This window comes from Oryx dammah, unplaced genomic scaffold (genome assembly GCF_014754425.2).
Source record: "Oryx dammah isolate SB20612 unplaced genomic scaffold, SCBI_Odam_1.1 HiC_scaffold_1, whole genome shotgun sequence".
NCBI lineage: Eukaryota > Metazoa > Chordata > Mammalia > Artiodactyla > Bovidae > Oryx > Oryx dammah.
Genome location: NW_024070185.1, coordinates 51,942,046 through 51,959,265, shown reverse-complemented (window position 1 = coordinate 51,959,265; position 17,220 = coordinate 51,942,046). Strand labels below are relative to the sequence as shown.

At 40.2% G+C, this 17,220-nt stretch overlaps 1 protein-coding gene and 1 long non-coding RNA gene across 3 annotated transcripts in view; one reads left to right on the top strand and one right to left on the bottom strand.

Annotated features, from left to right (window-relative positions):
• Positions 1-17,220, top strand: part of PRUNE2 (prune homolog 2 with BCH domain) — a 289,354-nt gene that overhangs the window by 240,413 nt on the left and 31,721 nt on the right. The window contains exons 10-12 of the mRNA XM_040256916.1: positions 5,912-5,991; positions 9,683-9,883; positions 16,927-17,100. Coding sequence (XP_040112850.1) covers positions 5,912-5,991; positions 9,683-9,883; positions 16,927-17,100 — 455 coding nt within the window. The remainder of the gene's footprint in view (positions 1-5,911; positions 5,992-9,682; positions 9,884-16,926; positions 17,101-17,220) is intronic.
• Positions 4,448-16,932, bottom strand: LOC120875231. Of its 2 annotated transcripts, XR_005723905.1 has the most exons (3): positions 16,726-16,932; positions 15,631-15,748; positions 5,985-6,081 (listed from the first exon to the last, which is right to left on the bottom strand). It is a non-coding gene; the product is annotated as an uncharacterized LOC120875231 (long non-coding RNA). The 2 variants fall into 2 exon arrangements; XR_005723901.1 differs by having other exon boundaries at positions 4,448-6,081; positions 15,631-16,932.

Sequence of the window (17,220 nt, the reverse complement as noted above, 5' to 3'; positions counted from 1 at the left end):
TTTCTCCCGGCAATCTTGATTCCAGCTTGTGTTTCTTCCAATCCAGCGTTTCTCATGATGTACTCTGTATATAAGTTATATAAGCAGGGTGACAATATACAGCCTTGACATACTCCTTTTCCTAGTTGGAACCAGTCTGTTGTTCCATGTCCAGTTCTAACTGTTGCTTCCTCACCCAGGTTTCTCAAGAGGCATGTCAGGTAGTCTGGTATTCCCATCTGTTGAAGAATTTTCCACAGTTTATTGTGATCCACACAGTCAAAGGCTTTGGCATAGTCAATAAACCAGAAGTAGATGTTTTTCTGGAACTCTCTTCCTTTTTCCATGATCCAGCGGATGTTGGCAATTTGATCTCTGGTTCCTCTGCCTTTTCTAAAACCAGCTTGAACATCTGGAAGTTCACAGTTCACATATTGCTGAAGCCTGGCTTGGACAATTTTGAGCATTACTTTACTAGCATGTGAGATGAGTGCAGTTGTGCAGTAGTTTGAGCGTTCTTTGGCATTGCCTTTCTTTGGAATTGGAATAAAAACTGACCTTTTCCAGTCCTTTGGCCACTGCTGAGTTTTCCAAACTTGCTGGCATATTGAGTGCAGCACTTTCACACATAATCTTTCAGGATTTGAAATAGCTCAATTGGAATTCCATCACCTCCACTAGCTTTGTTTGTAGTGATGCTTTCTAAGGCCCACTTGACTTCACATTCCAGGATGTCTGGCTCTAGGTGATTATTATAATCTCTTTCATATTATTCATTTATTAAATGACTTTTGTTGCTAGTTCTTCTGTTTATAGCGTCTGCTGGCAATTTTTCATAATGTTTTTCGCTAGTGTAATTTGCAGCTTAGGAGGTGTGGGTTGGGGGTGTTGGTGTGAGTTAATCTTTTAGAGGGTTTTTAACTTTCTCCTAAGTGGATTTCCAGTGAATCCTAGTTAGTGAAAGTAGCACTGCCAAGTGGTTTCATATTTGATTCTTCTGGAACCCTGGGAATCTAGGCTTTTAATGGTCCTAGATGAATTTTAATTTTAATCTCTTGGCTTGGGTTTGCTACATCATTCAGGTAATATAAATCAGACACACTTGGCATACAAATAGTGTGTCTAATTCTCACTGGTTGCTTTTTATTTTCCACCCAAGATTCCAGGCAGACTATGCTTTCTGAGGCCAGAAGATAGAGTTTGTTCTTACTCTCTTTTCATTCAGAGGGCAGTTCTTTAGGGACCATGGCCTTATATGGAAGTTCAGATCCAGGTCTTTCTTCTAGCAGCTGGAGGTCCCTTCTCCTGTGGGGCTCTAAGGCCTATGTCCAGTCAAGAATGCTGCAGACTAACTTTCATCAGCTTTCTAGAATAACTGTTGATTTCTGGCACCTGGAATTTCCCTTGGTCTCTTTCAAGTTTGGAAATGTATGGATTACTTTTAGGGTGTTCTGTCTTACATAGCATTTCTTTGTACTTATAACAATAAATGTCATTACCCCTTGTCAGACATTTTCTAATCTCTTCTTTTTAGCAATGAAGTCTCACAGTGACAGCTCAAGGGTTTCTACCTAGAATTCAATAGCACTATTTTATTTTGATTAAACTTATGCAACTATTTCTTTTAGGCAAGTGATTCTAAGTTTCCATGTATAGTGATACAAATCTTTCTTTCAGAGCAAACTTGAATAAAATAAGTCAATTTAAATAAAAGTATTAAGTAAAGTGACAAGGGCTAGATGACTGTGAAAAACCCGTAAAGGTAGTATATTAATATTCAAGTTTATAGAATACTTGAAAGCATTTGATGCTCTTCTGAGCTTTGTCCTCATCTTTTAAAGTGTTCTTTTATGTTTTAGCAACCTAGACAGGAAGATGTGTACATCAACCTGAGCCTGGGCTGAGAGTGTAGGAAATCAGGGCATAGTGTGAGTCAGATACTCCCTTCAAAACAAGCAATAAAGATCAGTATAAACAGTAGTACTACTCAGAATGGGTTGGATTAGCATGTTTGAACAAAGAAACCCAATATCTCTGGGTAAGACAAAACAAAAAATTCTTTCTTGCTCATATATCCAGTGAGCTTTGTTTAGCAGAGGCTCTGCTCCTCATAGCCGTTGGGCTGAGCTCCTCCATAGGCACCAAGGTGGGGAACAACGCGTGGCACTCATGCTTTCTCCTAATTCTTCTTCCCAGAAGTGAAACCTGCCACTTCGGCCACCATTTCATTTGTCAAAGCAAGTCGCAATGCCCACCTTAATTTCAGAGGAGGACAGGGAAGTACACTTCTACCACGTGTGCAAAAAGTGGAGAGCCAGAACTGTTTGGTGAAGATCAGTGATGTTTATAAAACCACCCAGCAAACAAACAATTCCAGATCCATCCTCTAGATGGAGATGTGGAGCTAACCATCTTTTGGAGAGGATGGCCACAGTAGAGTCAGTTTTGTGTTTACAACTCCCCACAACCTGTTCGGTACCTCTGTGCTGTATACAGAAAACCCCAAATTAAGTAGTGACTACCGATGGATACGGTAAAATACTTACCTTCACGGTGGATTGATTAGTTACCCAACTGATCCTGAGAAGCGTCCATTACTGATGTAAAACTCCGTGCTATTTCATTGCCAATTATTCTGTTTGGCTGCTTTATTTCTACAAATATTTATCGGCCTAATGTATGAATGTGGTAGTATTGACAAAGGCTGCGGCTCGGGTTTTTCCCAGGTTTGCCTCTGGGCTGTTCTGATTCAGTGTTCCTTCTCTCTTTCCTGGGGTTTCCTGAAAAAGTCCGCATGGCCTTCTGTAATATCCGTGGGTTTGTGGGTCCCTTGCTTCCGATCACTGCCTGATCGCAGCTTCAGTTTTTCTCTTCCCTCAGGTATGCCACTTTTGGTTTTCTAGCACCTCCTTAACAGGGTCTCTGCTCTGTGTTGCAAAAAGACATTGAGCGACAAAGGCTCTATTTACTAACTTCAGTGCATCCAGGGGCACTTACAGTCTCTACGGAGATCTGTTTAGCACTGAAACTTACCCTTACCTGAGCTAATACTCAGATTTTAGGAAACTTAATTATGTTTTGCCTAACCATGACACATACTTCAGTTAAATCACTGATCCTACATTATGTTTAAAGTGAGGGGATATAATACCTTAAACTTAGTGCTTTATAATTTTCAGAGTACTTCCTTATTCTGTTTGTTCTCCACAGTCCCTGTAATGTTGGGTATTTATTATCTTCCTTTAAAATCACAAAGATAGTTAATTTTCTTGTCAGTACTAACAGTAGAACTATAACCCATAACTAGACCCTTATATCTAGGACTCTTTCAGTTATTCCGTGATGTTGCCCATAGCTTAGAAACATCAATAAAACCTGCAAAAATTTAAGGTGGATGCTATCTATTTTTAAACTTCGTATTGGGCCTATGGCCAGCACCCCTATGTGCCCTCTGAATCAAGTAGATATGTCTTTTTTTTTTTTTTTAAGGTTGACTCATAGGCAACTAGGGAAAATCATGTACGTGTGCATTTAGGGAAGTTCAAGTTCAGTAATTCAATCTGACACATATTTGTTGAGTGTTTATACCAGGTGCTGGAGATGTAATAGTGAAGAAGACAGACATGGTTTCTGTCCTCATGAAGCTTCAAGGCTAATGGAGAAAGCAGTTACAATAGACAGCAAAAGGAACTTCAATAAAGGAGACAGCATTTTTTTCTTTCAATATTATTTTTAGGCGCACAGTCTCTCTTTTTTATTGGTGAGGGAATGGAGACACAGAAAGATTAGATAACTTGCCATGTGACACAGTAAGGGATGGAGCTAAGATTTGAATGTAACTGCTCTCAGCAGCATTGCGCTGTCTCACAGGTCCTACAGGGTTGATGTCAAGGAGAACACACCCAGATGACAAGGCATCATTGTAGGGAGATCTGAAAAACTGCAGCAGTACAGGAAACCCAGACAACTATCCCTCTGGGTCCCAGGTCTTTCAAAACTGGGGCCCCTAGAAGGCCTTCTCTTTGCCCACCACTGCCCCCTCCACTGCTGGGCAGCTCAGTTTGCTGCCTCCCAATGCTGTCTGTCTCTGGCAGGAGTTATCTTCTTCCTGCCATTACATTATTGTCTTTGGCTCACATGCTGACCCCTCGCTCTTTTCAACTAAGCTGCAGGACTCATTTCAGAGAACATACATGGCAGAAGCCATAGCAAGTGTATGGAGAAAGAAACTCCTTATGTTTTTGAAGAGGTCTGTAGGGTTGACAGGTAAGGAGAAAGGCATTTACTTCTTTCAGGAGCAGCTCTGAGTTGTTGGTAGCAGTCATTATTATTTTAACTCCATCATCTCATTTTCACGACAAGAATGAGGCTGGTCTGTTTCAGTCTTCTGTATCCTTAGCACAGAGCAGACACACTGTACATATTTGTTGAATAAGTGAAGCAAGTTGTTATCACTAGAGACGTAGGATTTTGTTTACATCATAGGCTTTATTGACAGTACCGGGTTTAACTTGGATCCTGAAAAAATTGATCATCCAGGTAAGCAAACTTCAAATGTTTGGTAGACCTGGATTGAGGTGGAAAGGAGTAGCAATAAGAGAGGGAGGGGGAGTGGGAGGGATTAAATTTAGCACTTTAACACAAAGGTTTATCATGTTTAAATTTAGAAGGGTGCCTACATCACAGGTAGTTACCCTAGATGAGAAAAATTACATGAAAGCCCCCAAGAAGAAAAATATATAATTGTGACAAATGGGGATGTACTGAATGAAGGTCAGGAGACAAAAATAAGTCAAGGGGAATTTACTGTGAACAGTGGTTCAGTTCAGTTCAGTTGCTCAGTCATGTCTGACTCTTTGTGACCCCATGGACTGCAGCATGCCAGGCCTCCACTCTCCAACTCCCAGAATTTACTCAAACTCATGTCCATCGAGTTGGTGATGCCATCCAACCATCTCGTCCTCTGTCATCTCCTTCTCCTCTTACCTTCAATCTTTCCCAGCATCAGGGTCTTTTCAAATGAGTCAGTTCTTCACATCAGGTGGCCAAAGTATTGGAGTTTCAACATCAGCATCAGTCCTTCCAATGAATATTCAGGACTGATTTCCTTTAGGATGAACTGGGTGGATCTCCTAGCAGTCCAAGGGACTCTCAAGAGTCTTCTCCAACACCACAGAACAGTGGTTAGCTTCCTACAAAAGCATGTAAATTTGCCACAGTTTCCTCAGTATTTGTTCCCTTCCACTAATCTTACCAAGTGGGCTAATATAAACAGTCCCAGGTTCAAAACTGATTAGAAAAGATAGTAACTCATGACCAAAACCATCTTGCTCAATGTGTAATTCACAATGAATTTTTAAATATTCAAAGGAAAGAAAATATTAATAGTTGGTACCTCCTCAGGGATGTCAGGCCCTTTACATTCATTGCTTAACCTTTTAACAGCTCAGTGAGGTAGGTGGTATATCCCTATTTTACAGAGAGAGACCAGCAGAGTATGCTTTCCAGTACCCACAGCAGTTTAAGTAGTATGCTCAAATTTACACAGAGGAAGAGATACATACAAGTCAGCCCTGTCCTTACTGCAGAACATATATTACATCTCTTGTTGGAAAGAAAAAAAGTTACATGTCTCCTTAAATATATTTTATTAGTTATTTACTTTCCCTGTTTCTGAATTTTGTAAGGTATGTTTACTTGTGTGAACTGACAGAAGTGACTCTCTATGTGTACAGGGTAAAAGCTGTGTCCGTGGTTCTCATTCACAGTAACTGCAGAAAGTCTGTTTTCTAATTTGGGGCCAGTTACGTGAATTCAGTACATGTACTAGGTTTACTGAAAATACTATCCTGGAATCTTGGGGTTTTCTTTTCAAAGAAAATGAAATCCCACGCAGTGTTTTACACCATTTGCTTTTTTTCTTTTTTTCCAGACTGCTGTCAGAGGATGTAGGAATGGATATCCGCTTTGAGGAGGGAGTGCTGAGTCCCACTGCTGCAGACATGAGGCCAGGTGAGAGAGTGTTCGTTCATTTCTTTCAGCTGTGTTCTATATCCAAACGTGTTCATTATTCAGTGAGAGAACCATTTCCTGTGCATCCGACTTGTGATTTCAGTGATAGAGGCGAAGAGAGGGGAAAAAATGTGTGAGGAAGGTGTTAGGCTTGATGTAATTAATTACAGAGTTGACTTAAATAACCAACGAGTGCAGGCTACCCTTTGTCTCCCAAGCCATGCCTAGATCTGCCAACGTTTTCAGTTCCTGTGATAATGGTTGCTTTTTATCATGATACCAAATTCTAACCAACATCTAAGTTCACCAAATTTATATTTAAGTGTGAGAATGTTTAAAATTAGTGATTTACAGAGAATTGCAAATCAAAACCACAATGAGGTACCATCTCACACCAGTCAGAATGGCTGCGATCCAAAAGTCTACAAACAATAAATGCTGGAGAGGGTGTGGAGAAAAGGGAACCCTCTTACACTGTTGGTAGGAATGCAAACTAGTACAGCCACTATGGAGAACAGTGTGGAGATTCCTTAAAAACCTGGAAATAGAACTGCCTTATGACGCAGCAATCCCACTGCTGGGCATACACACTCAGGAAACCAGAACTGAAAGAGACACGTGTACCCCAATGTTCATCACGGCACTGTTTATAATAGCCAGGACATGAAAGCAACCTAGACGTCCATCAGCAGATGAATGGATAAGAAAGCTGTGGTGCATATACACAATGGAGTATTACTCAGCCATTAAAAAGAATGCATTTGAATCAGTTCTCATGAGGTGGATGAAACTGGAGCCGATTATACAGAGTGAAGTAAGTCAGAAAGAAAAACACCAATACAGTATACTAACACATATATATGGAATTTAGAAAGATGGTAACGATAACCCTGTATACAAGACAGCAAAAGAGACACAGATGTATAGAACAGTCTTTTGGACTCTGTGGGAGAAGGCGAGGGTGGGATGATTTGAGAGAATAGCATTGAAACATGTATATTATCATATGTGAAATAGATTGCTAGTCCAGGTTCAATGCATGAGAGAGGGTACTCAGGGTGCACTGGGATGACTCTGAGGGATGAGATGGGGAGGGAGGAGGGAGGGGGGTTCAGGATGGGGAACACATGTACACCCATGGCTGATTCATGTCAGTGTATGGCAAAAACCACTACAATATTGTAAAGTAATTAGCCTCCAGTTAAAATAAATAAATTTAAAAATTAGTGATTTAATATTAAGAATGCTTAGTATCCTGATTATTAAAAAAAAAAGAAAAACCCAAAACTACACTCTAAGATTATGACCCAAGACGTATACAAAATGGAATTTAAAGTTTTTGGTTGCAACCTGTATGACTCCCACTTTGTACTAGGTTCTCTCCTTTGCACTATACCAGCTATAGGATCTTACCTAGATCCTGAATCTTGAGATTATTAGTCAAGCCTAGAATTGAAAAAGAAGGGAGCCAATTTTTTTTTTTCTGTCCAGGTATTTAAAGTATATTCTTCAAAGTACTAATCACGTGACATAACTATTCTTAAGTGCTCTATGGCAGAGTAAGCATGGTAGCCACTGCTCCACTCTCCTCCACTATTCAGATTCACAGTTCTCTCTCTTCTCCCTTTTTTTAAGTTTTGGCCATGCTGTGTGGCTTGTGGGATCTTAGTTCCCTTACCAGGGATCGAATCCTGGTCTCCTTCAGTGGAAGTGCAGAGCCCTAACCCCTGGACCATCAGGGAATTCCCACAATTCGCTTTTTAAATTTAATTTTTATTTTATATTAGAGTGTAGTTGATTTACAATGTTGTGTTAGTTTCAGGTATATAGCAAAGTGATTGTTATGCATAAACATAATCCATTCTTTTTCGGATTCTTTTCCCATGTAAGTTATTCAGAATATTGAATAGAATTCCCTGTGCTATACAGTAGATCTTTGTTAATTACCTATTTTATATATAGTGGTGTGTACATGTTAACCTCAATCCCACAATTCACTTTTGAATAATAAAGGTGCTAAAGCTTTCATTGTCTGGTAGGGTAGCTGTTAGCCACATGTGGCTATTAAAGTTAATAAAAATTTAAAATCAACTTGAAACATACAGTTTGTCAATTGCACTAACTTCAAGTGCCTAGAAGCCATATATATAACATTTTACCATCAGAAAAATTTTTTTTGGACAGCACACCTCTGAGAATCCCTGTGGAATCCCAATGTTTTACAGACTTACTAGTCAACAAGTGTGTTAATCAGCCAGTCATGTCCGACTTTTTCTGATTCCGTGGACTGTAGCCTGTCAGGCTGCTCTGTCCATAGAATTCTCTAGGCAAGAATACTGGAGTGGGTTGCCATTTCCTTCTCCAGGGGATCTTCCCGACCTAGGGATCAAATGCTGTCTCCTGCACTGTAGGCATGTTCTTTACCATCTGAGCCACCAGGGAAGCCCCTCAATGTTTTACAAACTTATTGGTCAATAGAAACTTTTTTCCCAAGTAATACATAAAGATATTACATGGAACACAATTTAGGTGTTGTTCTATACAGAAAAAAATCTTAATGACAAAGAAACAGTGTTAGCTTCCTTGGGACAAGACCAGAGTTAGAACTGCAGAATTGACAGGTATATTAGATGGCCTTCAAAACCTTTTCTTATAGGGAATCCTGAAATTTTTATTGTTACTGTGTCTCTGTACCATTGTTTAGCTGGGATCAACTTGGTTAAAGATTGCTTCTCCAGCTCTGCTTCTGATAAGTGAAAGGCACTTGAGCAACAAGATGCATATTACAGGGAGCTAATTCCATGAGCCTTACACGAGGAGACTATCCCTATGGTACAAGAACCAGAGTCAGGCAATATTGGCATAAGAAGTAATGACTGCTTGACCAAGGAATGTAATCTGGAAGGATGCCTCAGTTTTTTTGAAAAAAGAAAGAATGCCAGCCAAGGAAAGTTCATAACAGAGTTGTCAGGAACTAAAGAGATGTATGTGGGGAGTATCTGTAAACATAACAGATAAAGTTCATATCCTCTATTCCACAGGAATAAAGTCTGCTTGAATCATTATAAGTTGTATGTAAAGCTTAATCGTGTCTCTTAATAAGCATCATAAAAAATGTAATCCAATATTATGACAGTGTCAGGTTTTAAAACCTGAACAGGGCAGTTCTAAAGACTAGCTGCTAAGTTGCTTCAGTCGTGTCCAACTCTGTGTGACTCCATAGACGGCAGCCCACCAGGCTCCCCCGTCCCTGGGATTCTCCAGGCAAGAACACTGGAGTGGGTTGCCATTTCCTGCTCCAATGCATAAAAGTGAAAAGTGAAAGTGAAGTTGTTCAGTCATGTCTGACTCTTCGTGACCCCATGGACTGCAGCCTACCAGGCTCCTCCGTCCATGGGATTTTCCAGGCAAGAGTACTGGAGTAGGGTGCCTTCTCCGTCTCAAGACTAGATCTCTGCCCATTTAGCAATGACTCCCACTTCCTATTTCTGCATGACCAGAGCTGATGTGGCTGGAGCAAGCCAGTACTGAGGGCTACTGGTCAAGGGGTCCAAACCCTAAGTAAGGACTTTTAGCAGGTGGAGCCTTTGCTGAAAGGGCCTTAAAATTGTTTTCCACTGGGGCCACACCCACTGTTGGCAGTCCTGTGTATGATGGTCTAACACTTACTACTGCTCTTTATCTTCTTTAGAACCTCCTAATTCTCTGGATCTTGATAGCACTCATCCTCGGAGAATCAAACTCACAGCCCCAAATATCAATCTGTCTCTGGATCAAAGTGAAGGGTCTGTTCTCTCTGATGATAACTTGGACAGTCCAGATGAGATTGATATCAATGTGGATGAACTTGAGACTCCCGATGAAGCAGATTCTTTTGAGTACACTGGCCATGGTAAGTTGCCAAGTTGGCAGGCGGAAGTTAAGTGAAAGATTATCTAATCATATCTAATGGCATCTAAGTGGCATTAGGAACAAACCTCCCATTGTGTTGCTGCTGGCTGCTTTTTTGTGCTTTCTAGAAGCTTCTGTTTGTATCTCAGGTCATAAGTCGCCATGATTGATGGTTTAGATCTGGACAGAACAGGTGTGGTTCACAGAGGTCATACACAACCATCACGCCTTTGTCAAACCCCTACTCTATGCCAGGCCTTATGTTTGGCTGAGATTGGAAGAAAACTGTTACATTCTGTATCATAAGAAAATTGGGACTGGGTTTGCAGAGAAAGAGAATTTAATCTGGAAGATAAAACTTGAAGTGGAAAAATAGAGCTTAACAATTTCTCTGTACAACCTTCCATGGTCTGGAATGTTCTTTCCCACACATTCTACATGTGTGGTTCCTTGTTTTTATTCAGATCTTTATCAGATGTCACCTCTTCAGAGAGGCCTTCCTCTGTAATCAAAGGTATCCACGCCACTCCCACCATCTGGTCACACTCTACCTCAGTATTAATTTTATTTTCCATGTGTCACACTAATTGAAATCATATAATTTAACTGTTTGGATCTCACTTATCTTTCTGTTCCCATTAGAATGTCTGCTCCATAAGGCCAGAGACTTTCTTATGCTTGGTGCTATATCACCAATAAAGTAGGAAGGAAGGAGGGATGGGGTAGGGTGTGGTGGAGGGAGAATAAAAAGTCAGAAGATTAAAAACTTGCTTATCAAACCTGGGCATTCCTGATATGATTACCAGTCTTATTATATGACTTAATATATTATATCATATTATATGATTACCAGTTCTTTCTCTTGCTCAATGAAATTGCTTTTGTTAAGAAATATATACACAGAATTTGCTTTAAAAAATGCCATCATGTAGTTTCAGCTTTACAGGGTGGCATTCTTTGACTTTGTAAATTTGGATTTGAAAGTAAGAGAATCCTGGCTATATCTATTGCTTTGATATATTGTGAAAATTAGTAAAAAAAGAAATACCACAATTGAACAGATGCCCTGACTTTTAGAGTCATACTAATTCCAGCAGTTTCCTTCATAGAAAAACATAACTAGGAAATTAGGAGAGTAACATCAAATTACTTAATTAATTCAACCAATGGTCATTGAGCTACCAGGGCTACATCCACAACCAGCCCTAGATTCAGAGCCTGCTTTCACAGTGTGGAAAGCTTTATTTCCTCAAGCTAAGAGAATACGATGTAGCTAAACTACTTATATTATAGTTTATTATGTTTAAGTAGAGATTTGATATTGCATTTTATCATGTTCTTAGATTCATATAGTTATTGGGATATTTGTCCCTGTGAGTTGAAATACACAAATAGGTCCTTTCTAGCTGCCCCCAGCTGTCCCAGTCCCTTTCCTGCTAATAAATCTTTAAGTGTAAAAATCAGGCATTGACTTAAAATCTCAGAGAAGACAGCTGTGGCATTCCCCTGCGGGTCCCTCCCTCTCCTCCCCCTGTACTTCTCTGTTGCCCTGGAGAACTGTGTCACCCCACATCTGAACCTTTTATTTTTATAAATAGTAAAACTGTCAAGCCAAGTGGTGGTGGCTGAGCGAACTGGTAATTAGAGCTGCCACTTGCTGACATAGTTCTTTCTATTTAGTCGACATAGTTATGTTGAAAGAACCAGTTTAACAGCCACAACCCTGCTTTTAGGTCTTAAAGAAGAGAACTTTAGTGTAAGTTGAATTTTAAAAGTCCACCTTGATTTTCACATGAAAGGAGTATGTTCAGTCACCATTTTAAATAAACAACAGCATAAATGTTGAAACCCCCAGTATATCTGAATAGCTATATTTTACAATGCAGACATAGATAACTGACTATAAAGGAGTCTAATGTATATTAGAGTCTCAAAGTATGAAAGTAGTGCTTGAAAGCTGCATGGTTTTGTTGTTTTTCTTTCTTATGTGAGTGTTCTAACTAGGCATATAGATTCTAAACAAAACTGGAGTTTTTAAGTCACAGGGTTTTAAAAGTGTTTGGTCAGTAATTAATTTTATTTAATGAACACTTTTCGTAGTGCTTGCTGTGTGTCAAGGATCTGTGCTAGCTGCTTTATAAATATTAACTGTATTAATCCTCATGTCAACTCTGTGAACAGGTATTATGTTACCCCCAGAGGTTTAGTGATTCACCTAAAGACACATAGCTAGTAAATGTCAGAGCCAGCACAAAACCTGACTTGTTGTCTGCAACTCCTGGGCCATGCTCCTTTTCCACAAATATACTGACAATGAACAGGAGGGTCTTTTTCTATGTTAGGATAACATACCTGAAGTCAAGCCTAATGACCCACCTTCACATTTACATGCTTTTTTAATCCCACAATTTTGGGGTGGCTTGAGGGCCCTTAGTTTCCCATTTGCCTGTTTTAGTCAGTAGCTGATGACCAAATATTGATGCCAGATTATTGCCCATGGTGTGATTTTGCTTATGGAAAAAATTCTGAAGCTTATTATCAAAAGATGTTAAGTTGGCCATCCCTTCCAAGCAACTTTCTTTAATAATTGTGTCAGAATAGCTGGAAAATACCATTCAAAGGATGATATTATGGAGGCTTGAAGTCCTTTGATATTTATAAATGCCAAAGATATCAGAAATATGTAGATGGTGAAGGATTTAACAGCTTAGTCTTTTTTTTTTTTTTTTTTTTACTAAGGGAGCTCAGCTTTTGTAAAGATACTTTATTAAACTAATACTATAAACTTAAAAATATCCAAAGGTCAGAAAAAATTATGATGACATATTTCTGTTTTCAAACTGACCACAGAATTATTTTTACCATAATTCAGATCTTAGCAAAGGCATTTTGTAAGGAAAATGGAAAAATGATAAAGAATTTTAGCCTGAATATTTCTGGTAAGAATGCTGTAAAAAACATCCATGTGCTCATGTATGTTTTCTTCCTAGGCTCCTAGCAATGTTTAGTGACCTCGTTTATCTTTCCTAAAACTAACCCCTAATGACGGACAGTTTCCTATGTGAATAAGGTAGCCTCACATTTTTTTCCAGATAATCAGGTAGTCACTTCATTTAACTTCCATTTCTGTGGTCATTATTTTCACAGCCTGCAGGCAACCAGCTTATGAAATCAACTCCCTGTTTTAACTCTGCTTATAAACCAGTCCAGTGTGGAGCTTATTCTGTTTTACTCACAAGCAGCCTTACATGATAATGTGATGTGGTCTGAAAAGATGATTTTTCCTTATATTTTTGTGTGCTGAGTTTTCACATTCCAATTAACTACATACCTGTTCTAAAGAACTTTAAAGACTTTCTTAATTGTATACAGGATGTCTTTCCTCTAACAAAAAGTTCAAATGGAGTTGGGGGCAGGGGGTGGAGTATGAAAAGAGGAAAGTGGGAAGGCCATCAGAAAGTTACTCTTGTCCCCTGGGAAAAAGATGTGCCTAGGACTCTAGCTGGAGAAGGCAGTGGCACCCCACTTCAGTACTCTTGCCTGGAAAATCCCATGGACGGAGGAGCCTGGTAGGCTGTGGTCCTTGGGGTCGCTAAGAGTCGGACACGACTGAGCGACTTTACTTTCACAACACTAGCAATAGCAAGGAGAATGGAGAAAGCCCATTTAAATCCCAGCTCTGCTCTTTCCAACAGGACTGAACCATACTTCGACAGGAAAAAAGTATTTTCTCAGTTTGTGATACTGACAGAAGATGAAGCTTCATCCTGTCAGGAAAAGTCTGTAGAGATATGTTCATATGCTTTTGAACAATTTGAAAAAAAAAAATTATTTTCCTTTAAAAGCTCCCTCCCCCTAAAACTATATATATTTCTAACTCAACAATACCTGGATACACATTGGATACTAAGTAGCAATAAAAGGGAGAGATGAAAGGTATATTAAGAATGAAAATTAAAAACTAGTTAATAAATCTCCTTGGGTATTTAGCATAATATTAAACATGTCTTGAATGATGAAGTGACATTTAGGAAGCACTCCTACAAATTAAATTAGTAACATTCAACCTATTCTCTAGGTCAGTAGTCTAGATTAATACATAGTGTGTTCAAGATTCATATATTAATAACTATACCTATGTTTGGAGAAGGCAATGGCACCCCACTCCAGTACTCTTGCCTAGAAAATCCCATGGGCGGAGGAGCCTGGAAGGGTGCAGTCCATGGGGTCGCGAAGTCGGACACGACTGAGTGACTTCACTTCCACTTTTCACTTTCATGCATTGGAGAAGGAAATGGCAACCCACTCCAGTGTTCTTGCCTGGAGAATCCCAGGGACGGGGGAGCCTGCTAGGCTGCCAGAGGTCTATGGGGTCGCACAGAGTCGGACACGACTGAAGTGACTTAGCAGCATGCCTATGTTAGTGATCAAATATGTCATGAATAATAATATCTAAAATCATTTTCTTCCTGGGAGTGATTTCTAAAGATAATACAAATGGGGGGGGCGGCTCTTTGGCTTAAAAAAATTAGAAGTTTAAACATAATGAATGTCTTTGAGGGCATTTTCAGATTATTCCCATTATCAGTGCAAGGGCACAGCATAGAGACCAAGTCCCCTTTACAGATGTATGTCCCTACTGGAGGCCATAGCTGACCTCATCAACCAGTGGTTCATATGATCATCGATGGTAGATTCCTCACTGTGATCTTTCAGCATAGGATATTCAGAGCCTGTGTACTAAATCATCTCATCAAAGATGAAAGAAAATGTTCAAGATGACTTCTCCCTTGTGTACCAGGGCTAATTGACTTCAACAGCAAGCAGCAAGGGAGAAAAGCTTATTATTCAGAAAAGAAGACAAAGAAAATCAAGCCTTTCTTAGTGATGAGAGGGAGACCAAACACTAAATTTGGAGGGCCTAGGGACAGAGGTTTAAATGAGCCCTGAAACTTCTGCAAATAGTGAGAAAATGATGGCGGGGGAAAGATGGCAATTTATAGTTGTAGCAGAAGAATTATTAAGATCAGGAAGATACTGTTAATTCAAGGGAGTAGAACAACGTACCTTTACTTCCTGCTAGCTTATATTGTTGACTTCTAGAATTCAACACCTTAAGAGAGTATACTGTACCCCTAGCTATTATAGAACTCTATTTAATTTACATCAATCAAAAGAGGTGGGGAAAGGAGGTTCCAAACAGGGTAAAGAGGTGTTGGCGATGATGCCTACAATGTAGATAAGAGCAGGTGTATACTGGAACCTCAGAAGACAACCACATCTGAGCTCAGAGGTCTGAGAGAACAGAGACAAGTGGGAAGGCAGGGTCCTGGGAAGGGGAGCTGTGCAGGGCATTCAAGGGCCCTAACTCAAGTAGGAGGGGGAGAGCTGGAAGGGATCTCAGATAGGGAGTCCAGAGCAGATGGATGGACTTGGACAAGTGACACAGTGCTTAATCTGAAGCCAAGGTTGCTAGTTTCCTGTCCTGAGTAAGCAGCAAGCGCTGGTGGGAATGCAGGAAAGCCAGAGTGAGGCCAGGCTCTGTAGGTGGTGGTAGCTATTGCTGTTGGCAGAAGCGGCTAGGACTGCTTCCCAGCTGGGCTTCACTTTGCTATTCTAAGTCACAGGTAATTAGACATGTTTGAATCTGTCTTGTGACATCTTCTGGAACATAACAGTCCCATTGTGGCCCCCTTACAGATTACCTGTATTTCCAGGAACTTGTCCAAGCTTTATTTACTCACTCACCTTCCCAAGTTCTGCTGAAAACTCTGTGCAGGTTTCCAAGCTAAGTGTGAAGTGGGTTGGTGGAGGCAGATATTAAAGATGAAATTGGCATGATTCCTTAGCCCAAGGAGCTCACCACCTTATAGTAAAATAAATGAGACTGAGACAATTACACATTCAGGGTGCAGTATGATAGCTTAGAAGACTAGCAAAGGTAAGGGCTTGATTGTATTTCCTTCCTGATTCTGTGATCTGAGGTCATTACTTCAGAGTTTTTGCATTGGTATCATGTCTGCCACTACATCTTATCTTCTCTGCCTGCTAATTTGGTAGATGCTTAATAAATATTGCTGTTACTCTTAGCAAAGTGCCATTGAAAGAATGCAGGTGTGGTGTAAACCAAAGGCAATTTCTTATGAAATGGAAAGTTAAGAATGATAATACCTCACAGAATTATTGTGAAAACTATAAATAAGCCTTTATTACCAAATTACATAAACATACAAAGAATAACCATTGTGAAATTCTACTAGTACTTGAAGTAAAAAGGGAAACAATTGTGGCTTATTATTTAAAAAAACTAAATATAGTTGCTTCTTTTTGATGCACAAGAGTGAGTAGTAAATTTTTCCCTAAGAATGCTCAGTGGGCTTTTTCATTACCTTGGGCACCCACAAGTAAGAGTCTTGTGAATTTGGGGGCTTGGAGCACTTCTGGTTTATAAGGTTGTTTCTCACTTACTGTAAAATCTTTGTGTAGCATATTTTGAAAAACTTATAACAAGTTATATCAAATTAATCTCCAGATGTGATCCCAACAGAGAAGGTTTAAGCCCATTGTTAGCGTCTTAGAGTGCAGGTCTAGGCTGGCAGAATCATCAAGCTACCGAGCTGAGGGGCCCCAGAGCACTCTGGGCACTCAGGTTACACCAATAAATGTGACCCAAGGAAAATAAGGCCTGATGAATAATAGCTTTTCACACCATCAGAAAGACCACAGGCCTCAACCTGTATGATCAAGGGAGGAGTTAGCACCCAGTCTATCCCCATCTTGGACCACTGCAGACACAAGACAGCTCCAGCCCTTTTCCTATCCCCACCCTCAGCTTAGCCTTACCAATGGATTGGTCATGCAGTCTGTCAATCAGGAAGACCTCACTGAGTGTCCTTGATGAAGTCAGGATGGTGTCAAGCTAGCTCAGAGCTGTACAGAACAAGGAGTTCATCAGGTTGAGCCTGCCAGGAGGTAGCTAGTTGTTGAACTGCCTCACCTGTAGAGGTCCTGCCCATTCATCCTTGCTCTCTGCTTCATTTACAGAGGATTCCACAGGCAACAAGGATTCTGGCCAAGAGTCGGAGTCTATTCCAGAATATACGGCGGAAGAGGAGCGGGAGGACAACCGGCTATGGAGGACCGTGGTGATCGGAGAACAGGAGCAGCGGATTGACATGAAGGTCATCGAGCCCTACAGGAGAGTCATTTCTCATGGAGGTAGTGGAGCTCAAAACCAAACTAGGGTTCTCTGCAGCATGACATCCCTATCAATGTTGATGCCATTAGACAGTCAACATTCAGGGCACTGTAGAACTGTGTGTATTATTCATATGCAAT